This window comes from Folsomia candida, unplaced genomic scaffold (genome assembly GCF_002217175.1).
Source record: "Folsomia candida strain VU population unplaced genomic scaffold, ASM221717v1 Fcan01_Sc006, whole genome shotgun sequence".
In the NCBI taxonomy this organism is placed as follows: domain Eukaryota; kingdom Metazoa; phylum Arthropoda; class Collembola; order Entomobryomorpha; family Isotomidae; genus Folsomia; species Folsomia candida.
Window position 1 is genome coordinate 4,395,003 of NW_019091198.1, and position 26,636 is coordinate 4,421,638.

The 26,636-nt window shown below is 38.5% G+C and overlaps 1 protein-coding gene across 1 annotated transcript in view; it reads right to left on the reverse strand.

The window, feature by feature from the left end:
• The window catches only part of LOC110850953 (cGMP-specific 3',5'-cyclic phosphodiesterase), a 46,625-nt gene extending 20,606 nt beyond the window's left edge, over window positions 1-26,019 (reverse strand). Inside the window, exons 1-4 of the mRNA XM_035852966.1 lie at window positions 25,287-26,019; window positions 2,888-4,698; window positions 1,374-1,492; window positions 558-728 (exon numbers count right to left, since the gene is read on the reverse strand). Coding sequence (XP_035708859.1) covers window positions 558-728; window positions 1,374-1,492; window positions 2,888-3,524 — 927 coding nt within the window. The 5' untranslated portion in view covers window positions 3,525-4,698; window positions 25,287-26,019. The remainder of the gene's footprint in view (window positions 1-557; window positions 729-1,373; window positions 1,493-2,887; window positions 4,699-25,286) is intronic.
• Between the last annotated feature and the right edge of the window lie 617 nt (window positions 26,020-26,636).

Here is a 26,636-nt window from a genome sequence, read left to right on the forward strand (position 1 = left end):
AAATTGAAAATTGTAAAGAGCACCTTCCACTTACTCACCCCACTACAAAGTCACCGCTGCAGATTACGCGATCAAGGAAAAAAGAGAGAAATAGATCAACAGGACCTCATGGCTAAAACATTCCTCAACTTCTCCTCACCGATTTATATTTGAGGAAGAGATGGGGTTTTGTACATTGCTCTCCATGTGCAAAACTGCACCGCAAAAATTCTACTATGATTCAATGGTTATGCATGCGCTAAAAGTTCAGTTATATAAAGTTACTGAATTTAAGTTGTAATAGTAACCTTAGACATTGCAAACGAGAGGAATAATTTGGCGACAAAATATTTTGCTAATAAAAATAACAACATTCGAAGTGGAGTCGTAAGAAATATGGAGCACTTTTGACCATCAAAGTTTATCCACATTTTTTTTCTTTCTACCAGCACTTTGCCGTGACCTACATATTTGGACATTTACTTATTAGCCCTTGTGCCTGGGAAGAAAAATTGCTACACTTTCTCGACATTGTTATCATCACTGTAGATAAGATCTGATTGGAACAATTTACTTGCCTCGATATCATGTTCAGTAAAATGATGATCCTCTCCCGACTTCCTGTTGATTAGTTGAGCCACTCCAATCACATCGCCTTCATTGTTACAAACAGGTACGCCCAAAACGCTGTGGACGGGTAATCCAGAGCTTTCACCCATTTCCTCCATGTCTTTGATGAATCTAGTATCCTAGGAAAACAAGAGAAGCATTATGGTTACGTTTTTTAATTGAACCATTGAACCATGAACGACCCACTCGAAATATAATGAAACAGTTGTTTCCAATGTGTGTCTTGCCAACGTCTCGAGAAATTCTTGGAAGTTTGATGTGAAATAAATTAGTTCCCTTTGTTTGCCTTCTCTGGACAAATAGAATTTTGCAAATAAAGAGAGAAACAAGAAGCGTGGAAACAATAAAGTTCAAACAGGTTCAAATATTTCAGACTTTAAGTTGAAAGCCATCAACGTCTCAGTCCAACCGAGGAGAGCCAGACAAGATTGACAACTTGATTTATATATTTGAAGTTTGTAAATATGTAGGTAAACACACTTTTGGAGAGGAAAGTGTATAAGGTTGTCCTGTCTTAGCAGATTAGGTCGCTGAGCTCTGTACACACTTCGTCGTAGACACACACACTTCATTAGCCAATGGCTTAGAATGGGTGTTCTGGAAACGTATTAAAGCCCTGTCCTCGACGTAAATACGGCATTTTCCTCTCTCCACGAGCAGAAATTCCGCATTTTTTCCTCTGCGTAGAGCAGGTGTCTAACGACGACTATAGATGAGTGAGTCGTAGACTTGATGAGTTTCATGAAAGAAATAAATGAACTTACTTCCTGAATATCCTTGATGTTGATAATCTCCTTGGTTTGAGCAACATGACCAACAATTCCGACTCCAAAAGCGATCCTGGTCTCCTTGGCTCTGGCTTTCTTGAGGCATTCCTCCACATCTGGAACCACAAAGGAAAGTAATATGAGGCAGGTAAATAAATGAGTAATTACTTACTCCTCACTCACCACTTTGCTTTATATCAATCTACGCAGAACCAAACTTTGTTACTTTCACTCACACTCGAAGCAACAGTTCTTCCTCGTATTTGGTACATAAAGGGCATTTCTTATTTATATATAAACACGAATTTACGTCATGCCTGTCTGTTAACGTGAAACACGTCAGAAATCCAAACTAGATCAAAGAATATCACGTTTAACTCATTACAAGTGTTGTAATCATCGAAAGTCTTGTCATGCGTGTTATGTGATCACGTCGCACCTACAAATTAAATTTCTGGTGAAGTAGCGATAATAATCCGGACCTGTATTTACCCTTTCCAGGCAAATTGTTCCAATATTGAATCGCACTGATCTGCGATTCAATACTCGAATTTCATGACGCCTTTTATTATCTCGCAACTTTGTACCAAGAAATTAAATCCAATAAATGTCTTCCTTATAATCTGAAGTAGTCTGGTTAATGAGAGAGATGAGTGAGATGCGAAAATAGGCTCTAATGTAACTGTGTCTGTATTAATTCAATTATGAAGCAAATACATTTTACTAAGAATATTAGTATAATGACGACGCTTATTTTGAACTCTAATGATACTGCGATATTTATAAAAATCAAAGGCATCAACAAAATATTCTGCATTGGGACAAAGTTGCAAAGTCTGAATAATTGATAATTAATAGGCATAAATATATTGAAAGAAAAGTTATTAATGGATTTGCATTAGTTCGTTACTTTCTTTATTTGATAAGTTGTTATGTTTTTTTCGACCCATTGAGCTCTAATTGATGCGTGGGCTTATACCCATCTTATTCATATGATTATAGGAATCAAATTAATAATATGAAACTATTAATGTTGTGAAACTTGTTGTGTACGATTTCTTTTTTCCAGAATTTTCATAATTGGTTCCTTGAGTTATATTTGCGTAATTGATTTTGATTATGGCACGTGATTAATCAAAGTAACTTTCTACGTTTTAAGAACCTGTCAAAGAGTTTGCATATTAAAATATCACTCTTGGAGGTACTCTATTCTTCGTGATATTCAATCTGCATTATAGAATTTGGGATATTTCGAGAAAGATACTAATTCTTCGTATGTACTTATCTCATGTATAAGTCTTGCATATTTTTAATAATAAGGATCGGTGCAAAATTATACGCAGCTCTTAATTTCTAGAGTTTACGAGTCAAGTGCTGAGCGTGGGTGATCATAAAGCGGCACAAAACGCGTCTTATTCTTGACTTATTTTTAATATTGTCCCTCTTTCTTCCTCCTTATTAATAACGAGCTCCTTTCAAAGAACTAAAAGTGAAAAGAGCTCCCAACTTACCGTCACTTTCTGTAGTAATGTCTAGCAACTTGGTGACCAAGTAGCGCTGTTCAGAAGGTCCCCTCGCCAAGTAGAGATTGCATCGTTCAGCATGAGTGAGAAATCCGACATTGACGAGGATCTTATGACAGAGCACATCAATGTCCAGTTCGTTGGAGATGTCTTTGACCAATTCGATAAATAATGCATTTTCATCAAGAGATTCGAAACGAGAAGTGAGAGGTTCTGCCGCATTTGAGAGGAACCTCCTCTCTCCCCCACCGCCCGACGTCCGACTCTTCGGACAAGTGGAGGACAACCAGGATTGGAATCGATCCGATGTGATGGAATTCCTTTTCGATCTGGAGCGTGAACGTTGGATAAGGGAAGCCTCCTCGGGATCCTCAGCCTCATTGCCTACCGATGACGGTGGTGCTGGTGGCGGGGTTGAGTTGATGTTCTTGTAGCTGCTCTTGTTGTTGTTATTGTTCGAAGTGGTATTTTTTATTTGTTCCGGCTCCGCCGAGGTGCAACAGCTCAACACCTCCTTCACCGTCTCAGGACTCGCTTTCTCCTGTAACCACCGTTGAATGAATTCCGGATGAGACTCCAAGTATTCTTCCAACTCGGGCTGAATAGGGATTGAATTCACCTCCATTTCTTAACTTAAAGTATAAATACTGCTCGTAATTGTCCTTTGTCGCTTACACTTTCACTCCTTCAAGTTCATCTGGGTATGTAATTTCTATGAATTAAGGATTTATTAGAATTGGGTCCACTGAACTGAGTCAATAAGAGTTTTCCCTTCGTTGGAGTCGGTTATAAAATTAGAGGAGAATTGTAAAGGTGATGCACACATAATTGTTCACCAGTTCTTAATTCATTGTCCTCCATCTTCCGAGGACATGCTGCTGCGTGGGTTTAACTTTGAAGAAGCGACAAAGACTGTGGATTTAATTTACAAGTGAACCGTGTCAAGGGAGCGAAGGGGAGTGAGTGAGGTTAACGAATCGTTAACCCGAGTACGGCTTGGTCTTCTGGTTTTGGGTATGGATTATAATTCTGATTCTCGTGTCTTTTCACGCCTGGGAAACCACATCCTCCTTCAGGAGTGACAAGGACATTTAGAAAGGTCCCTAGGAATTTCACAATTTCCAAGCAATTGGCGCACAAAGGGAGAAAGTGGCAGTTGCCGATGGAGTTTGAGGGAAAGTTGACGCAACCAGTCCTCTCAAGCAGTGAGACTCGCAGGAGAGATTCCATCATCATCATATTGTCTCGTCTCAACAACTTTTTTCTCTTAATTTGTCACATTTCCTACGCAACACCAGCAGCACAGAGACCCGCATAAATCATGCCCCACAATACGTCGCCTCCCAGAATCAGAGTTTCTTCTTCCGAGAGAAATTCTCAATTATAATAAGTCAACCGAAATCTGGAATTCTATTGTCTACAGAATTATTTCACTCTCACGGTTTCATATACATACAAATCCACAGAAGCTGCAGCAGCAGCAGGAGGAGCAGTTCTTCTGACGGTGCTGGTGGTGAGTTGACCCGGTTTAGGAAAGATGAATTGCTGATAATCCATTTCCACTCCTCGCCTGGTGTTGATACGAGGACAGAGTTGCTTCCAGTAATAATAAACGAGGTAGAAGAGAGAGAGGGAGTTGATTTGATCTATGTTGGCGGAGTAATGAGTAGTCCATCCTGATGATGAACGAGCAGTTCAAGTCGACTTTCACTCACAGTTCAACTGCTGCGTCGAGATGAGACGATGATGACGACGATGTTGATGATGAGGGAGAGTAAAGTGCTGTGGGCTACTCATGTCTGAAATCAAAGAGAAATTTGCAGTTTTAATAGCAGCATGAAATTCCTATGTACATTGGTGAACTGTATAATTTGTGTAGCGTGGGGGTACGCAGTCCTTATAATAGAACGGACTCATCTCTGGAGACAGAAAGAAAACTTGTGCTTAGATTAGGTGAAAGTTGCACGTGAAAATTGCAACATTGTTTGTATGTCGTACAAAGTATTGTTGTTTTGTTGTTGTCTAAGCCGCCTAAACGTGTCAAACTTAAGTTGTGTAACTTTACTGGATAAGTGGTTAAATCCTAACACCCGCCCACACCACACCACGCGCCTTGATGCTCCTGCTAAGTTTAATCATCTAAATAAGGTTGAAAAACGATTTAATTGTCAGAACATAAAATATATCCAGCACAACATCGTAAAGTTTTGCGAGGATGGATTAGATTTATTTATAGGTGATTCCTTCGAGACTACTTAACTTGTTTCTTCCCAAACTTCTACCAAAACCTGTCATAAAATTGCCAATTCCATTTGTAGAAGCTTCACTGCAAACATTTCGTATCATTTATGGCAGAAAAGCTTACACTCTTGTTTATCGCTTGGTAAGGTGATGGAGATGAATCTGGCACATGAAACTGATCTCGTATCCTATGTATTTATTCAGTTGTCCGGTCTAGCAATTGTTTACAAATGTAAATTTTCCCAAGTATTTATAGAGAATGAATCTGTCTATAGTTTTATAGGTGTTCTCAGCACTTGAAATGTCTAAAAATCCAATGCCTACGGTAGTCTAGTCTTCTGAGCACATCCGTCTTCAGTTTTTTGCCCGTTTGTTCGATTTTTTTTTTCATGGAAGTTTTTTTTAGGTTTGAAATTTTATATTCACCTTTTCTACCTGGCAGAATCCTAGGTAAATTTGCATATAATATTTTGTGTTTTCCGTTGCACGAGCCAACATTTAGACAAGCTTGACATTAACTTTTTACATCCGTTTCTATTGCGTATGCAAATACGTAGTCGTCAATACTGTAGCAGTAATGCAAAATAGCAGCAACAACGCGAGTTGATTTTAATTCAATTAATTAATTTACTCAAGTTTAATGATTTTCGAAATTTAACGGTGTACGTGCCCGTATGTATGTACATATTTCGAGTAAACCCATAAATTGTCACCATTCATTTAATTCAAACGAATCTGTGCTTGTTTTGTCGACGTATTTATTTTGCAGGTAGTAAAACACAAATAAAATTAAGCAAATTCACTTAATCTGATTATTTTAATTAAGCGATAGTGCTGCGAAGATAACGATGCAATATGCACGTAGAACTTGACAGGATTATCTGAAAGTTTACTTAACAGAAAATTTCATCTCGAACGCGTTTAAAAATAAATTTGCATGCTGACGATACATTTTAACTCTTGCTGAACAAATGTCTTGTTTATTCTCCTTGTGAATGGCATTAAGTTACGCAATCTTTGTAATTCCTCTCTTGTAAATCCATCTCAATCTGAATTTAAGTAGGTGGTGGTTCAACTTGAAGGACGGCGACGATGGATGGATGAGAATCGGGAAGGACCTTACTTACCCTTGTAATTTCCTTTGTGATTGAATGTATAGATCCAAACAGGCTTCAGAATATATAACAGGATAGAAATTGAAGAATGAAACCACAGTGGCGTAAATTTAGATTTAATTAAATTCTGAAATCAGTGTTCTGGTGGGGTAATCCCAAACTTAGTGAGAATTCTCAATTTCCTTAAGCTTAACGTTCTGTCGGATTCGTATCTTGGAGTTCGACTGATTGTTTTGAAGTGCAATGATTGCAAATACTTTACTAAATTTCCTAAACTATTGGATGAATGGAGAAGAAGGTGAGAACTCTTGAGTACGGGGAGAATTCTATCGTAACTGATAAGCCAAAATTTTATCGCTGCTTCAGCGAACCTACTTTAAATCAGATTAGAGGAATGTGGAGGGACGAAATGGGTTCCAATTAACCAAAGTGATATTTGAAACCGTTGTTATTCCTCCTTTCCAAACATAATTTCATTTAAGACTGGTTTTAATAGTATAAATATTTATACGGGATCGAGGTTAATTAGATATTATAAGTTGTATAACGTTTGCCAGGTAAAATGACTGAGTAGCAAAATATGAGCCAATTTAGTTATTGATCTAATACATAATGAAATTAAAAGTTGGTTTCTTTATGTTGACTTCTTATCAATACTTATGTCTGTCTGTGGACTGTCTGTTTCAGTTGCAGTTTTAATGATGTCGAACATACTGCGACCGACGAGTAATCATGAAAAGACGGTATGTAATTTTAAGCGGATTTATAAATTATTTATGTATTCTCGTTGGGATAAATGTCCAGGCTTTTCAAGACGAAAAATAACCAACTAGAAAATAATAATCTGCTTTGGCGAAACGACTTTCAACAAGTGTTCTTACGAATAATTTGTTTACCAACATGGACGTAAGTTCTTCTGAAAAGTTTGACAGGCAATGAAGTAATCTGATAACTTTTACATTTCAAACCTCGTCATCAACATCAAAGGACACGGGGGAAGGATTTGAGCGGGACGTAGTTGCGTATACTGAAAATTTATGTGCAGCGATCCACCACTTTGGGTGGACATATTTGTTAAATAGCTTCACAAGTATGGGTTCATGTTCTGAAAAACTTGTCCTTGCGTCCCTACCTCAGAAATATTTAATGGAAAAGTTTACCTAAACCGAGTGGTGACTTTTATTTTAGAATTTCAATGAGTTTTTACCTATCTTTTATTTGACCCTCACGTGAAGAAAATCAGTAAGAATTTTAAAGTCCCACCTCGCCCCTCAGTGGAGCAAACATTACCCCCAAAGGGTGTGGTTATTCGAAATTCGTATTGATTTTCTTCGCCTGATATCAAATATGCAAAAACATTAGATAAAAAGTCATTTGGACACCTGGAAATAAAAGTCACCACTCGTTTAAGGTCAACTTCTAGTTGGACACTTATTAGCTATTTTTTCGAAATGTCAGCTAGATTAGTATACTATTTTTGTCATTTTCCCCCAAAGGCGTAGAACTGCTAAACTGCTGAGCATCGGGAAAAAATGATGAATATATTTCTTATAGAAAAATACGTTCCGCTCAAATCCATCCTGCGGTCCACGGTGTGTCGTGAGAAATGTGGATATCTTTTTTGAGAGAGATGGTCTCGGAACGAATTTTCTGCCTCGTATGATGCATATCTACTCCTCAGTCCCCCAACTTGACTTACTTATCCTTAGCTACAGTATATATATTATGCCTCCATTGAATGAGGTTGGCCTGAATTTGACATCAAAGAAGTTGTCCCTCTGAACCGCCAAGTTTTAGGAGACAAAAACAGTCATAAAAGTTTAATACTGACCCTCTTCACATGTATTTTGGATGAGGTGGCTCATCAACTACACAAACCTGTGAGATTGGTTTAGTGGGCCTCCGCTTAATTCTGTAAATGTGGAACGTCTATCCTTTACCCACCACCAACCAGTACAATTCTCATTTGCAAATATTAGACTTTAGTCTCCGGTCGAGTGAAGAAATTTGATAACAACAGACAAACAAACAGCGGAGAGAAATCTAGTGGAAATGTAAAACGGCATTCTCTTCTTCGTTTGATTTCAAAGGAATGACATGAATCTGATAAGCTTGATTTCGTTCCAACTGGACAAAATCAGTGGGTGCCGCATAGTTCCTAAAACTAAACTAAAACTAAACTTTCCCTTCCTCGATAACATTAGATAGGAAAAAGGAAAGTTTGGTACTTGCTCGCTCGATCCACTTGCGCTGTTTCATTTCGCTTCACTATGTCATTTCAATAGCTTCAGCAGAAGAGATAGCTTTCCAACTCGTACGTATGCCCTCATCTGTGCTGGCTCATATACTGGCTGGCTGGCTGGTGGTCATCCAAAAAGAGAGGGAGGAAATCGGATGATGGGAGTAAACACATTTTATATCTCACTTTCACTCAGTCAGACTACGTGCATATACGAACGTACAGGAATCGACGCGTACTTGCGAAATACTTAAATTGGGGCCAAATGCATACAAGAAATTACAACGTTGGAGCACAAGGACAAAGCCAAAACCATATATTTTCCGACACAACTTATCAATTAGCCCGACAACAGGAAAAGTTAGGGTATAAATATTTAACCGAGTCGAATCTCCGCGTGCACTCTACAGACAAAGTTTTTTTACAGTAGTTGTGAAAATAAGTAAAAATCCGAGGGGTTTCTCAATTAATTAGCAAGTTTACTTCTCCGATTCAGACAATAGTACGGATGACAAAAGTATTAGAGGATGGTGAAATGACCTCCCAGGAACAATGAATCTAGACACGATTTGTGAAGTGGGATCCTTAATGTATTTATATCCCCTCTCTGAGGAACTACTTACCTATATCTTACGGGATATAATTTATCTTATATCTTAGAGTATCAACCGAATGACCCAATCTTGGCTGATTGGTCTGGTGTGAGGAGTTGGGGACAAGAAATCGATAATTCAAGATTGAGACGTGAGATAAAAGATGATGAGAAAATAATTGTCATCTCCATCACTCTTCTTGTATATCCATGCTTTGCGTGTCCTTTCACTCAATTTAATGCCAACCTTCCCAGACTCCATCCAATCATGGTTTTCGAATCATTAAATTACTCTCCCCACTCTGAGACAACAAGCATCACTTTAATTAGTTGAGTGAGCAGCTTCCTCACCTCCCGGTTCAGTTGACAGTTTGTCAGCAAACGTGGCCATATACATTTTCATTTTGTTGATTTTTGCAAAGCTCGCAATAACATGTGCTTTATTGAGATGTTAAAGAAAAGATAACCCAATAAAGGGTTATCTTAGGTAAGTATGACCTTTCCTACGGTTACTTTTAGCAGTGTGTGGTAGCAGTTCGACTAAAAACTTTAAAGCTAGTTTACCCCATTTACAGCACATAAAAATGAAAGTCCTGTATAAACCGTGGAATGAGATGGGAAGAAAGCATTTATTCATCAAGAGGTTCCTCTGTGACTGCCTCAGCTCAGCCTCAACAACCACGGTTGCCATTCTCTAATAATGTGCGAGCAAGGTTCAACCATTTAGGATGTTGTTTGGCTGGATAAAGTTTAATGATCAACAGTCGTCGTAGTGGTCGTAGTGTGCTCCTCATTACGCTGTCCTCATTTTCCTAAAATTACGCCTGATAAAAGCATGGTGGACATTTTCACGTTTCAGGGAAAGTTGTGTGGGATGTGTCCAATTAATTAAGCCAGCACCTTCATACCACCACCAGCTCTGAAAGATATTGCATATTGTAGATGTACCTCCTCGCCCCAGGTTTCTCGTTTAAAATAAGCTGGTGCAAATGATTGGTGAGCCTCACAAAAGTCGCCGTGTATGCTTTAGCGCTGGCTAATTGCACCGCTAGCATGTCCAAAACCTTCAGAGTTAAAACGCACTCGTTACTTCAATTACTTGGAGTAACGTCGTAGAAAAAAATGAGTACGTGGTAGCACGACGGTTAGTGGAGAGAAAAGGTAAAAAATTATCTAGTTGAAAAATGGCTGGTTAAACGTCACCCACGTAACGAAAATCGAATAAAAACTTTTTAGTTCTTAATACACTTTATCCAAATCATATGAAAATATGGGTCTACTGGGCGGGAGAAAGTTATACAATCGTGATAGGATTGGGTATACACTTTTCGTTATAGAAAGTACACCACATCCTCCCACATTTGGTCCTGGTGGTTGGCAGACCAACCGAATTCTTATTCCAATTCAGTCAGATTCAGACAAAAAACCTGAGCTGATATCTCCAAGTCTAACTTGTGGCGGCTGCTAGTCGCCTACAGTTTCCTTCCCGTGAATTATTGCTCCAGGAGTCAACCTATAGCTTGGGAGGCTTCTTTATTGGCGGAGTAATAAGAGGAGACATCGGACCAAGCTGAAGTCGTTTTGCAGATAACTCTAAAGACTTTCTGGCCTCAAGAAAGTAGACATGATGATACAAGAGTAGAAACCAAGTTAGCAAACACTCACACGGATGATGAGATAGAATCAAGTCGATGGTTTATTCCCACGGGTATTTAAATTTCAAAACTTCAACCTGCTCTGGGGGTAAAAGGAGGCAGATTTTTTATAGATTTTTATGGCATCCTCCTTCTTTCCAGGGACAAGCTTCACGTATATTTATCAGTTGTACAGGAGGATTTGAGGGCAGAAAAATAAAATATACAGAAAGCCAAGTTTAGCATTAAAACTCTGCCATATAAATATAGGTGCATCATGCAATTATCATGAAACAGGCTTTCATTAAACCCGTATGTACATAACAATAGACAAGCGATTCCATCCCAACCCACATATACTTTAGACGAATGTATCGTTAAATCCTTGGAACAGAATGGTTAAGCATTACAGAGGAGAAGCCTTCCATCCAACCAGTAAGTAGCCAATTAAACCTTAAACACAGTATTTACTAAGTATTTACTTTTTTATATATTTGCATAATGCAGACTTTGGAGAGCAAATTCCTTGGTGGTGTGGAAACTTGGTGGAGTTTATTATTCCGTTCAATCGATTTTTCGCTTAGTGGTATTGGCTTCGAAGAGAGAAAGCTCCGATGAAGATTCTTGACTTGAAACTTGACTTACTCTCAATTTCCTTGAGAGGTTGAATGATTTCTCCCTACTGTGTGTCCCTACATATGTGCATGGATAGATGTACCTACGTATTTATGTACATCTACTTTCACCAGCAGCAAGATATTGTGAACTGCAACTTGCGACATGCTCAAACCCATCGAAGACTCAACATGATTTATATTAGTCTCAACTGAATTAATCACTATTGCTCATCTCTGGGCGGTCTCTGTGATATTTATGAGGTTTTAGAACCGCCATTGAAGTTGACCAAGCAACCTCATTCGAAAAAACGACTCATTCAATCATGCTTTTCGACCAACTATGCGTCAGTAAGTGTCCAAAATAGAAATTGAGTTGGCCAGGTGGAATATAATCTCGCAATAATATTCAGGGTCCATGGGCGAGCAATATACGGAATACTTTTGATGAATCTATTTACCCATCTATCCGTCCTAAACGTATGTATCGTTACACGGTTATGTTGTGAGGGTTTTTGAACAAACCTGAACCCATCTCATCTCAACGGTGTGATATACACGTCAATCTGGCCTTTAGAAAATTTTCTGCTTTCTCAAAAATAATTACGCAATACCCGAAGAAGTAGTTTTGATATAAATAACTTTGAATCTTATAAATTTAACGTTCTTAAAGTGGCCTTTTCGTCTGTCTGTAAGCAATGGATAAAATATTCATGGCAATTTTAGGATAATGATATCCCCCAGGAAATCGTTTCCATCTTTTCTCAACCCTTCCCACACATTATTTTTCCATTTGATTTCGTTTTACTAAAAATTGAAACACTTTCTGCAACTTAAACGGAATTGTTGGAGGAACTCTGACAAAAGACTCTGTTCCGAATAGCTCAATGGACAATTGTACTGACAGATGCACAATTTTTGGTACATAACTCTGCTGAGAAATATATTTTTTTGCGGATAAAAATAAAATAGCTCAACAATTCAAAAACGGTGAAAGAATGATGTGATTACTATTTACCTTCCTCGTACCTGCTAACCCATAAATGTTGTGCCATAAACTCACCCAATCTGCATCATGCCTCTGTACTAAAACAAGTATTGTGTTCCAGTTATGTAGCTCTGGATGAAATTGGGATTTGCATGCATCTGCTATAAAATAGTAACATATAGCGATGGGAAGCCAAGTCTGTGACCGTTTTATGGGCATGTAAGCATTTAATTGCTCCGGCGCCCAGAGTGGAGTACGAAGCACTACTCCTGGCTGGCTGGCTGGCTCAATGTCCATTCTTCTTACAGCACAATGTATAAAGAGCAATTCGATGACCTTATTACTACTTCATCTCCCAATAACGTATTTAATTTCCCATTTAATACCAAATTAAAGCTGGAATCACAGATGTTCTGTTGGAAAGAAGCTGCTGCTACGAAGGTGGTTAGCAACTTAATCTGAGCACTCACTCAATAATTCCTCGCACACAGTATTATTTCCCTCGGCTCGATGAGTGATGTGAAACTTGTACAAGAACGTCGAGGTGATTATCGTAAGTGAAAAGTTGAGTTAAATTGTTTTATATGCTAAATTTTTTAAGGGCATTTATTTCTGGATTCTCAAGAAGTACAGAAATTACATGATTTCCCCTTCCTACGAATTTCTTGAAAATTTCCAAGCTAACATGTGTAACTAATTAAGTAGAGAGTTGCAAACAATTAAATTTTCTGTGCGAATAAAGAATAGTGAAAGTCGGCTTCAACTTTCTCCGACCTATTTACCAACGAGGAGAAAAGACTCAGCGGCCAAGCCGACTTAATCTTCTTTTATACTTTCCTACCAAACTTCATTACATGTTTCCATATTTGCATAATTGCTTCCCTCTCCGATGTGCTTTAACTAATCCGTTTCCGCATTTACATTTAACCCTGCCGTACATATAGGCTTTCTCGACAAACTAACCTTTTAACTTAGTTTTAGACCATTTAAATGTATACGCTCCAACTCTGATACACGTTTTAATTACACGACTGCTTCAATTTTACGACTGGATGGCTCCGGCCCCGAAATTGGAATGAAATATTCTTTCCGTCGAATTTGCGGGTAATGTGTGAAGAGAAGAAAAAGAAATGGACAGTAATAAATTGCGCCGTCATTCGCAAGGTCGATCAGAATGAATGGGGAGCAATGTAGTTATTGAATTAATATTGATTAAAAGGAGGAAACCCTGTACAATAACACATCGCATAAGTAATTTTCAAAATACAATGGGAGAGTAATTTAGTCCGAGCGCTCAGCCGTTGCTGTGCATACATACACACCTTTCAGGATTAGGGCGGATGAAATATTAGTAATGTAATTTGCAATGGGCACCGTATTGTTGAATTGTATGGATTGTGTAATGAAATGTGCGGCGCGGTTGGTGCATGGTTTCCTTCAAAATTGGAATTGTTCCTCACTTAAAACAAGTATAACTTTAACTCGCACATGAGAAGAGGAAGGAGCGTTGAGAGTAATCGAACGGGCTTATTTTGCTAAGCTATGACTTGTCGAAAGCCATTGAAAGCGAGGAGAAATTACCTAATGCATGGCGACAAACAAGGATATGAATAAGTGAATGGAGTGAATTTATTTTTCAGGCAGTAATGTGAGCAACACCACTCGACAGACAAAGGGTCGTGCACACAAAGCCTCCATTTGACTGATATTTTAAATCAAAGTGTTTAGCGTAAGCGGATCTAAGTTGTAAGGCGATAAACTTTTAATCATTTTGTGCTTCTGGTGCTGATAAAATCAAATGTATTTGGATTTAGCTGAGCATCGAACCAATGAGCTAAAGTTGGAGTAACAAAGCATAAAAGTTACTCAGAAATTTCGGTTGTTTACATTATTTGTGGAGCCGTGAATTAGCAAGTTTTTGAATGCAAAATTTGAGCAACAAAGCGGATGCCGCAAATATATATGAACTATGAACAAACAAGTCTTTGTTTGAAGTTTGGGGAGGATGTGGCTCCCCGATTTGTATGTCAGCTCAATAAATAGTACACATTTCCACTTTGACTGATGTGCATCTCTCAAGATATGTTTTCTCTAATCCACCAAGCCACAGTTCATGAATGCATAGATCATAGCTAAATACATACATACATGCAGGTGATATATTTCTGTACTTATTCAGCTGGTTAAAGAATTTATACATGTGTAAAAGGCACTAAATATGCATGTAACCAAACAACAACTAAATTTACACCGGGATTGAATGATTTACTCGAGGAGGCAGCTTGTTTAAGAAGTGTTGTGCGAAAAGCAAAGTTAACAGAAGGAAGTTGTCTGTCAGCAGCAGTAGCAGAGATGTGTTATGTATGACGGCGGAAGTTACCTTGGGGCCGTTCAAGTAACAGATGAAAAAGCCTACGTACTCTGCATATGCCGACTTACTTATTTACTTATTCCAGAGATAAATAGTGCCAACTTGGAAAATTTCACGTGTTTTGTTACTCACACACTATATCACTCGAGTGAATATAGATATGTTGAAAAACTTTAGATGAATGACGAGTCTGATTTGTGGAGTTATATAAACTAGCATCCAAATTTACAATTTCGCACAAGAGCTGAATTAGTATTCGTATGACTGCACATCGTATGCAAATATGTGATGCAATGAATACATGCATACTTTGGGGTAAAATTAGATAATTTTAGAATCACTATTAGTTTTTTTACCTGTCTACAGGCAGTTTATGCTTTGTCGTCAATTTTACAGAGAGCAACAGACTGTTTCGTAATGATGAGCGAAAGTCCGTCATAAAAACTCCATGCCAACAATTTAGCCGAGTCCTACACTATTTCCACATTGATTACGAATTTATTTGCACCAAATTGAATCCACCCAGCGAGTAATAACTCGTTAAGCTCACATTCAACAGCATCTGCGTAACACTTCTCGTTGCAGATCGTCAATCAATTTTGGACTCTGGATGATTGCTGACGGTTGACGACGATGATGGTGGTGTTGGGATGTGAAATGATCAGGCAACACTCCAGAGACGGAAATTTGAGACAGTTGCCAAGGACCCTCTGGTGGAAAATTACGACTGAGACTTCAAATCTCATCATGCAAAGTGCCGCGTCACTACTTGTGTAAAACTTTCTATTACATCAAGCCTTCGGGACTGCGAGAATATACGTGTTTAGTGGCGTGGTTTGCTATAATGAACTTGTAATTGATATTATTATGTGTAATACATGGATGTACGCGTTTAATGGATTACAGGTGATCAGATTGCGTAATATATGTTCATAGAAATTTTCACTAACCAATTACCGTTTTTTTGTCTGTGACGCAAGGAAGGTTTCCGATTTTGTCTGTGCTTTTGTCATTCTACGTGAAGCACAAATAAGTTGGTGCTATGTACAAGGAGATAGGAGCGCATACATTTTGAGCTACGAAGAGGCCATACAATTAAAATATGAGACAATAGCCTTGACTCAACAGTTCAGGCCTTTCCATCAAAATGAATTTCTACATTAACATGTACAAGTTTCGAAATTGGAAAGCTGATTCACTAATTTTAGTAATAATTTTAATTTCGCTTTTCGAAACTTTATGAAGCTTTTGACAAGTATGACAGTATGGAAATTATTCTTGTTAGTTTATACCGAAATCTGCTGGTTAACTTCCTCTCTGATAAGCGTAGGTTAGTTGTTTATGCAAACTTCACAGTCGGAATGAATTGAATCCGATTTTCCCTGTTCAAGCTTTCCACTCTTGTCCTTCAGCTTGTTCAAATTAAAATTTGCAACTACGTACGTACATCTCCTTCACGACCACCTAAGCCGAACCTACACCAGGAGCGACACATCCCGTCAACTCTGCATCAACGAGATGGACAAACAAAGTGAGAGAATAAATTTGAAAGCATGAATCCAAAGATGATGTATCCAACCAAGTATATAATTCAGAATGTTGTTTTGGTTTGTTTGTGTCCCACTGCAGCATAATTTACTTCCGTTTCACAAACTTGGTCACCACAATGAATCAAATTATAATGCATCAACTAAGTTTGACTTAAATACTAAAGGAGATACGATGTACGTGCACTGTCTTTGTTTTGGATGAGGGCTTAGTTTAATTTCCCTGGGAGACTTGATTCTCTAGCCAAGAACTTGGTTCAGACTTTGACGTGGATGGCTGGATTTTGGCGTTTTCTTGGCTTATACATATATCTCGTGATCCATGTAATTTAACCGGATTGAAAATCCTTGAAATTTTGAGGTTTTTAAAAATTTCTTTCAGAAACCAACTGAACCAAACTTTTTTCATTTTGATAACCTGAGAAAGATGGAAGGAATTGGCAGGAGTAAGTAGAAAGGGGAAAAGGGAACGGCTTCCACGACGGCCTTTTTTCAAGACGACCTCTCAACAGTGTTGGCTGGCTGTTGACTGTGATTTATTGCGGCTGTTGTCAAGTGGCCCTCAGATTTCAATTTCAGATGGACTCTTACGGGTCTTGACTTGTCTGTGGATACGAAAACTATTCACTGCTGCTGCAATATCAAAGCGACGTTACATATATTACTTATATGAGAATTGCATACTTTTATGTTTGTGAAAGAGCAAATTTCAAAACGGTTTAACTTGGAGCCTCTGCATTGAACATATTAATCTCCATGCACTCAAAATTTTGGAACTAGCGATTACACACTCTATTCAACAGCGGTTTTTGGAGGACATTGCATATTGTGTATGTTTTGCCTATTGTACTTAAATGGGAAATAAAAATAAGTATGAGAAATTGTGAATCTTTTAAAAATGTGAAATATGAAATTATTTCCAAATGATACAAGTCTCAAGTTACTGTGGAAGCCTCCATTAAGCAAAAGCAATAAAGTCACAATTGGCAATATACATATAAACATAATGGGTTTGAATTATGATCACTTGTTTGCCTATCACAACCCAGCGAGGTATATATAACCGTGCATAATGTACTTGCTGACGTAGATTTGGCGAGAAATGGATCTTATCAGTATTGTTGGTGTTTCAAGGCCGACAGATCCGTTTCAAGATGGTGAAATTGGTACTTATTGATTCTTTCAGTGCGTTGTTGAATTGCGACATGACTAGACAAATACCGATATCCGACACTAACGTACTTAATACGCGATAATTTTAATTATCTTCGTCCGCTCCTTTATAACCATTCATTGTGTAAGCTTGCGACGAAGATAACGAAAATCATGACGGTACCAAATTACGTAACAGCCCTAAAAACCAAATAACTCTAGAACCTCAATTGCCAAATTGGTGCCAGTTTTGGTAACATGAGAACTCTTATACTGCTGGAAACACGTCAAAGTAAATGCGAATATTTGAGCAACATTAGTTTGTTGGGTGTATATGTATTTAGCAATGCAACATGATCCTCCTCAGCACTTTGGACATTATGCAACACCACTTTAAAATATTTCACTTGATTCGAAATCATTCAATCATTTTAGAGCATCAAAGCATGTGCAATTTGAAAAATCCGTCCAGCAACCTACCCAAGCCACAAACACTTTTCTACATACAAACAGCCCAAATTTTTTAGCTAATCTGCGCTAAAGGAACATTTGCTGTCAGCCTGGGAGCGAAATTTATGAGGCAAAACTACTTCTATAAATTGTGCCGAATACTTGTGTATAATACTGAATACTGAATTATGTATAATGTCAAAGTTGAAGTATTTAATGTTTCAAAACAAATTACAAGCTTGCCACATACCAAAATGAACAATGAGCCAATAAGTGTATAAGTATTTATGGGTGGATGGTTCTAAAAAACCTTGGACGGAAATTTTGATATTAACATTTGTCAAGGAATTTCCTTGCCCTCTTTGTCGCTGATATTGGTGCAGGCGGTCAGATTGCAGAGAAAGCACGAGGCAGATTTGTTGTTGTCCAGAATTCCATTGATCTCGTTTCGGATTTCTCCGACAAGGAGGTAGAGAAGCATAAGTAAATCGCATTATTACATATTTCCGCTCCAGCCACTTACACTTTTACGCTATTTCGCCCACTTACTGTTCAAGAATTTCAGAGCAAACACACAACAGCAATTCCACGGATTGGCTCTGGCATTAGTCTTGCTTCGTGTATTTATATGCTAACGCACCCACATTCCTTGCAATTACGGTATCAATAAAGATGTGTCATACTTATTAAATAACGTGTCATAAATAAATACATGGCAATCAATTTGACGTAGAAAGTGTGGGCATTACATGAATATTTAATCCTTAAAGAATCTGTTGCTCTCAATACGATGTTTACCGACAAAAATATGCACGTCTGCAAAAAATTGATACAACTGTTGTTCGTCCCTGGATGATAATCACCTTATTTTTGTGTCTCGTATTTGCCTATTTGTTTGGGTCGTTAGACAAATAACACATATTTGATACCTTTAGAAACGTATGAGAGAGAGGAGCAGGAGACTCCGCAGACAAAAGGAAGCAGAGTTTGATTGCATCACTGTGCAGCCACCGTTCCTGGCATGGACTTAGTTGTTGCATGAGTTTGTTTATGCATGTGTTGTTGCATGTGTGTGTGACTTGAGCCACAACATGCAGCTGCAGCCAGCACAAGGCAATTTAGAATTGGACTAAATTTGAGGAGTTTCTCTACGATCCGAGAAACTAGATTGCATGGCCTTGGTCGAGTTGCCTCGGTGTATAGTTGGCATCCCAAGAGAAATTTTATGCCAACTGGATACGTGGGCATTGTGCTTTCCCCGCTATCGCAACAAATAAATGTAATTCGCTCTCTCTTTCCCTCGTATAAATAAATAACATGTAGATGATTAAGAGTGTTGATTCAGGAAAAGAATACAGTTCCACTTCCCCATCACGCTCCATTCTTTTCCCTTCTGTTTTAAACGTCACGTATGAGGTTACGTATTAAATGTTTCATTGTGTGCTTTGAAAATCATGTCGCGTTTCTTGGCATATAAAATAATTCAAAAGTACTCCAAAATTGGACAAGCAATTTCCTACTTTGACAAAGAAGAAGGACGTTTTTTTAAACTGAGACAATATGAATGAACACGAAGATTGTAGAGGTTCCACAAATTGGAATGATTTGAGACCTCGGTATGTATTTACTCTGGGAGAAGGAACTATTTACTTGGAAGTGTGAGGGCTGAGCCGTTCTGTGTGCTTTTCCCACACGACATATGCATGTAGAGTGAAAGGATGATGGTCTTTTTCCTTTCGGCAGGGGTATGGGATTAAGGGCAACAAAGTCGCATTACGGTCTAATAATAATGGGAGATCTTGAATAAGCGGTGGAGGAAAAGGACTAAACTTCAGAGAAGAGAGAGAGATGCAACAAAAGATGAAAGACAGATGTGTGCTGCTTGGGAATAAAGTAAAGTTGCAGACGCGTGGTTTTGGTCTGAAGGCAAGCAATTCACAACTGAAGCTAATTTTTGAGCCGCCACCACCACCACCACTACCACCACTTCTTTCACTTGGTTCACTTCATTCGTCCTTCTCCACTTTTCCATCCACTCCGCTTTTCCGAGGAAGACATGCAATTCAATTACTTTAGTTGACGCTGGTACAATTTGAGAAATGACAATTCACACACCCACATCATCCCCCTTGAAATATGTGAACCTTGGTGATAAAGCAGGAAAAAAGCTTTTTTCTAACAAGGAAAAACAGTTAACTTTTGTCATTCGTTTCTAATTGGGTGGAGCTGGACGGGACACCTGTTATTTCGCGATATGTTTGATGAAAGAAATACGACAAACAAAAAATTGAGGAAATAAGTGGCAGAATTGTGTGTACTTTTACTAGATACTAATTCCGTGGTCTATTTGTAACTTCTTTTGAAAACCACTGGCCTATGACAGTGTAGTAGCAAAAAAAGTACTAAACTTGAAGAAAATGGACATTTTTTGTAATTCTCTTCGTAACGACACTTGATTTTTTTACTTCTTGTTTAGGAAAATGAAACCCCAAGAGGAGCAAACCAACCGACCGGTCCGAGAGATATCTTATTGTGTGGCATTTGACATTTACTGAGAGAAAGAGATAGTGTTACTCCTATTCAATTGCTACTTCCTTTGGAGGAGGAGGAGGCGCACTAAAATTGTCAGTTGGTGATTCTCACTCCAGTTCACACATCCAAAAGGAAGCAACCACTTTCTAGAAATTTGTATACACTATACTCGTCTTACAATTTCCAATTTTCTCAATTAGCCAATGCCTCCGTCTTCTCGACAGCTCTACTCTTCTCGTATTCATTTGCCCGTCATTCTAACCGCCCATTACGAGAGAAAAGTTCTCAAGTAAACTTGCTCTCCAAGTGAAAACTTTAAGCACAAATAAAAAAAGCGATTTTAGTCGCTAACAATCTCTTCCATCCAATTCCGTGTTCTTCTAACCTACGAGTAAATGAATGAAATTGAATGAATGGACGAAGAGTAAAAAAAATATATAGTTTTACTCGAAAAAAAGCAAGCTCAAAATTAGAAAGGATGGGCTCACATCCAAAATTTTTTTTTGGTTGTTGTTACAGTTCCATTTCAAGCTCATAATTGTGAAGGGAGGGAGATCGTAGATATCCTGATGGATCGATAGTCGATTACTACTTTTGCCGAGAGAGGAAGAGAGATAGTTAGTTAATTAGTTTCCAGCCGTATTTACGTCAACTCCTCATCCAGTCCAGTGGTCACAAAAAGAAGTGAGGTTTTTTTCTGCTCGGAATTTTTCTATTTCTACAAAGTGGGAAACTTATGAATATTTAATCACAGAAAGGCTTAAACTACAGCTTACTTAATGCATACATGAATTTGTGGAGAAGAATCGTATCTCATTTCAGCAAAAAAAATATCAAGGGCATCCTTCTCTTTGATTAATTTAAATTAAGTTTCTTGTCTTACCCAGTCCGTAATCTATTCGAAACTTGAACAAAAAGTAAAGTGGTTTAACTGATTAAACAGCTAAGTGTGTTATGCAACCGTTTCGAATGGGGAATGAATGCATAAAGTAAACGATTCCATTCCGAGATTCTATCGAGCTGCTGCTGCCTTCTCGCCTTCTTCTTGATACAAGTCAGTGTATAGGAGATTGGGCAAATCTTCTCGGCCACCGTGGTCAGATGAGGTGATAAGTGTACTTGATAAATAATTTAAAATCTCTCGCCCTCCTCGATTGAATTACTCTTCTCTCTGAACGAATTACCAAATGAAAGGTAAACGTGATACTGCATCCAACATTTACAGAATGGTGGTGGTGGTGAAGTCGGTTCAGTCCTTCACAATTCATTACTGGACTCTCTTCATCATTAACTTTTAGTTTAGCACATCTAAAATTTAGTGAGCCGACCCAAATGTGACCTAAACTTGATTCCTCGAAGGAGGAAGCTGGATGCATATAGAGACGTATGCATACACATTTATTACTGGAGGACGATGGGTGCTGGAGTGTAAGATAAGAGAGAAAAGAGGAGAAAGAGCAATTTGCCCCGACTTCAAATCCAATCCAATTTCCGCTTATTTGATTACTTAAATTATTTACTAAGAGCTTTCTCTATTTTACTTCAGGCCCTATTTGCATCTTGCTTCTCACCCGGTGATACTTTTCCCTTCCATCTTTCACCTTCCATCATCTCACTCATCGGCACAGAAAAACCCTACACGAGTCGTGTCGTGGTAGCAATTTCTTCTTGTCGACGAGGTGATGGCCAATTACGGGAAAAGTTTCCGGTTCAACTATTGGTTCGAAATTGAATTATCAAAAAATACTTTCACATTTCCTTCGAGGAATCGACATTGGCGACATTTCTTCTGAGAACCCTCTGCCAGCGATGCAAAGTGAAAGCTCATTTTGATAATTAATTCGATTCCTTGGAAGTTTCTTTAACTTGTTTGATAAATTGTTGGTTAAACTAATAGTGAGATTCATCGTTATTCAGAGCAATTCTTTAAAGTTGACTTTTAAATTGGTTGCGAAATAGATTTTTTTGCTACGTGTCATAATGTTTAAACTTTCATGGCATCACACATGCATCAAAGTTTTCGGAAGATTGAATGTTGTCGAAGGTATGAAGAACTTTGAGTGAAAGGGCAGAATGTGAATTGGACTACTCGCTTCTTCTCCGATGGTGATATGGCTTTGCTTTGTGTGATTGCAGTAGCTTTTTTACATGCCAAGACCTCTGTGTGCAGTGAACGTAGGTTGATAATGGAAATTGGATTTGCCTCAATTCTTGACTGGCTTGGCATACATATGGATCAATTATTCGTACTTAAACAGATGAACCACCATTCAACACATGCAGCAGAGTGGAGGAGAGACTATGCAAATGTCAAGTTGAGGAGATGCCTTATAAATATGACTTTAATATTGTATCTTGCTGGTTGAAAAGTGTTGTAAATGTATAGTTGGATGCGAAATGGAAAAATTGGCAGTTGCACAAAACTCAAAATGTGAACGTAAAAGGTATTTTTGCGAATGCCTTTTTTTCGCCATACCATGCCAAATTTTGCACTGCCACATGTCGGTGCATTGAAAGCTTCATCACCTACTTACATACATGCATGGTTACATCAGCAAAGTAATATAAACTAGAGTAGAGACCGCGTGAGTGGAAAAAAGATGCAGCCGACCGAACTACTACGGATATTAGTTACTCGTCCTCATAATTACGTGGACAGTAATTATGTGCTCACAGTGTTTTAACGAGTGTGTGCATGTGTGTGTGAGATCATTTGTTCAACATACGCCAGATTTGATTACCATAATTGATCCAATCCACTAAGCAAATAAAGTACCTAGCTCAATCCCTATTGGAGTATGGTGTTAATGGCTTTCTTACTTGTCGGGATTCCGTCGTCAGTACGAACGAGCGACTAAATTATGTCGCAACTAACATTTCTGTTCTAACATGGGTCCACATAATACTTCAATTTTACCCTTTTATTCGGATTCGTGAGGAAATGAGTTGAGAAAACGGGTTGACCAAAGTTTTTGGATTCATGCATACAACATATAAATTACATGGCGTGTTGAAGTTTAAGTATCCGTGTGGTTTACTTATTTATTCATATTTCCTGTATGAACGGCACATTTAAAAAAGTTGGGCTTTAAAGTTTGAAATGATTGCACCGTTTAATGCCTGGTACTGGATGGTTAATAACATTTAATGAGAAGTTAATTGTTCCAATACATTACAGAATTCGATAGATACATACATAAATAGGGGCAAGTTGTGCCTAAGAAAAAATTGGGTATTATTATATACATATTTCACAATTTATTGGCAGTTTTGTACTGTACAATTGGCGTGACAAAAAAAGATGGTTGTGCAAGCGGCTTTAAAATCATAGAGGAAGGGTCAATTAATTGGCCATGGGGTTTGTGACCGTTAATCATAATGCCCACATATATTTATATGCGATGTTAAGTCCACATGTAAAATTAAATTAGGTCAGAGCCAGGAAGTCGATAAATTAAAAGGATAAACTAGAAGCTTATCTTGGTCAACTTGAAATGGAGCCAAGTTGAAATCATTATGTTGAAAATAATTGACAATCAAACAAATGCTAAATCACATCGATATCTACTTTTCCCTATCTGTAAATGAAAGATTGGTACTTTCTTCATGCTTATCGCATGCGAATATCGTATGAATTATGGTCATATTTATTTTCATATTGTTTCATAGTTCCAAACTGGGGGAAGTTTTATCACTCGGAAAAGCTCAAAGTTGATAAATGCTCGCTTCCTCAAATGGGTGAATAAACCATTCAACCATTAGTCGTGTTGCTTGTCTCATGTTGAGGATGGATGGTTCGTGGCACAATGAGACACATTCCAGCGACAGAGATGTATCTTTGCCCATCTTCAATTTAAATTAGTCTCTGCCACCAAACTCGTACTTCTTGAAGAGACAGAAGACCAACACCCAAAGTAAGCAAGACGAAGACAACTAACTAATCTAATCACAGATGTTTTATTAAGATTGACGCAACAGTGTAACACCAAACCAAGACAGGAATAAGGATGATTAGGTTTCCTTCTAAACTAAACCTTTCCCTCCATCCATCCAGTCCAAAATTTACCTACAATTTGAAATGAATCAACCAAACTAACTAAGGACATCCAAATCCGACAACCTACGGATTTCTGCTGACGACACTCTCACTCTCGCTCTCTCGTTCGTACCACTGCCAACAAACTTTTATGACATTTAGCACAGAGATTTGCATTTCATTAGCGTCCACACAGGAATGAATGTACATTGATGAATTCATCCTCCATAAAACTGACTGTGCTGCAATGCCACGGATGGTGGGCGGGCAGGCGGACGATGGGGAAAAGCTAAATGGATCAAACTCTATATTATCGACAGAGAGAATCAGAAGCTACTACTTGATGTGAACTTGTGTCGAACTGGACATTAGATTGGAAAGTTAAATCATCGTTTCAGTTTCAAGTCACGTATTTATCCCTTCACTTCAACTCTAGTTGAACTCTCAAACTGAACTGGAAGCAGCAGTGGATGACTTTTTTCATCCCACACATACGAAGATTTTTCAAAAATGCACCGCACGCCGTGTCATTCTACTCAGCAGTAAAGTCAACTCTGCTATAAAGTCCCTTAAGTTTCAGTTCAGTTGACATCAATCAATGTATAAGCCAACTTTTGCCAAAAGAATTTCTAACGCTCGATAACCTTGCTTGCAATCCAAGGCTGATGATGTGATGAGAATTTGATGCTTAGGTGCACTATGTGTACGCACAAGTTTTCTATGTATGAAATGAATTCAAGTCTGTAAATTACATTTCCTTGTGCAAAGATACAAGAGAGGAAAAGTTGTAAATAACGAAATGTCATTACAGCCTCTATTAATCCCAGAATTGAGGAAAATGTGTGCAACGTGTGTCAAAATACGGTAAATACTTACATGGCCAGCACGTTGACTTGTTTGGGGAATGTTGAACAGCGGATGTGTTGGAGGAAAGGAAGGCAGCAGCAGCTTGGTCGTCGTCTCAACTTCTGTTTGCAAATCACCATCGGCACAACGAGCAATATCCCCTCTACAGAAATTCACTTTTCTCAATAACACGTGTTTTCCTCTCTCGTTACAAATAGTTTGCAGAAATGTTTGTTTGAAAATTTGCCACTACAAAAAAAACCTTCACCACCACCAAGAAAGAAAGTAGAATTTCTGACAGAGTATTCTCTCCCCAGGAATTTAGGGAAATATCAAAATCTGAAAAGTTTGTCAAGTAGTAGAGCAGTACGACGACGACGAGTAATAATCTGTGCCTGCTAAAACCTCCAGCACAACAGAGAGTTTTACGAGGAAATGAGCGAGTATAAAAATGTGGAGAGTCTCCTTTCCCCCAAATTCTGGCTCAGGTGGAGTGCAGCGAGTGAGTAGTCTGGTGGATGTTGGGAAATGTTTTTGCTCAGCTTCTTCTGGGTGCAGTAGACGGATGAGCTATGAGAATGGAAATGAAAGTGGTGGCTGTGCCGGAGCGAGCTTATATAGATATGAGACGAGACGAGAGGAGAAAGTGCCCGGATTGCGTGGTGAGTGAGTGAGTAGCAGTCGTGGTAGTGCAAGTTTTAGTAGTGGGACGACGACGACGGGAGGATGTATGTAGTCGTGCTGGTTGAGGAAGCAAGTACCACAGCAGCAGCAGCAGAAGAAAGTGCTCTCTCTCCTCAGCCAACATCTGACCAAACTAAACCAGAGCTGCTGCCTGCAACCATACGTGCGACGAGATTCAGCAGCCGTGGTGGAGATGCGGCAGAAAGTGTGTATGGGTTGGAGGAGGAGGAGGAGTAGGAGTGGTCTATAAATTGGAACAAAGGCCTTAATCCCAAACTCTCTATTCCAAATGTCCAGGGGTCCTCCTTCTCCTGGTGAGAGAGAGAGAACAAGTTAGTTATTATGCAATATGGATGGGACACATACGTGTGTATACTTAATCAATTCCAGCTCTTAAATTTAATGTCGAGTTTAAGAAACAAGTTCAATTCTACATCAACAATCTCGCGCCTATTCTTTTCATTATCTTTTATTACTTCTTCTTCTGAGAGGGAAAGATATGGAAATGGGAGGTGGAGAAAGCGAAAGGAGAAAATGTAGCAAAATATTTGAGAGAGCCAAACGTACGTGTTATATTAGCCTTGTGGAGGAGAAAGTTGTTGGAGTGGGGACTGCAAAGTGTTAGTTGGTATACATACGAGTTGGCTCTGGTGGTAAAGCAACTTGAACTCTATGGACGGATGTATATATGAAATG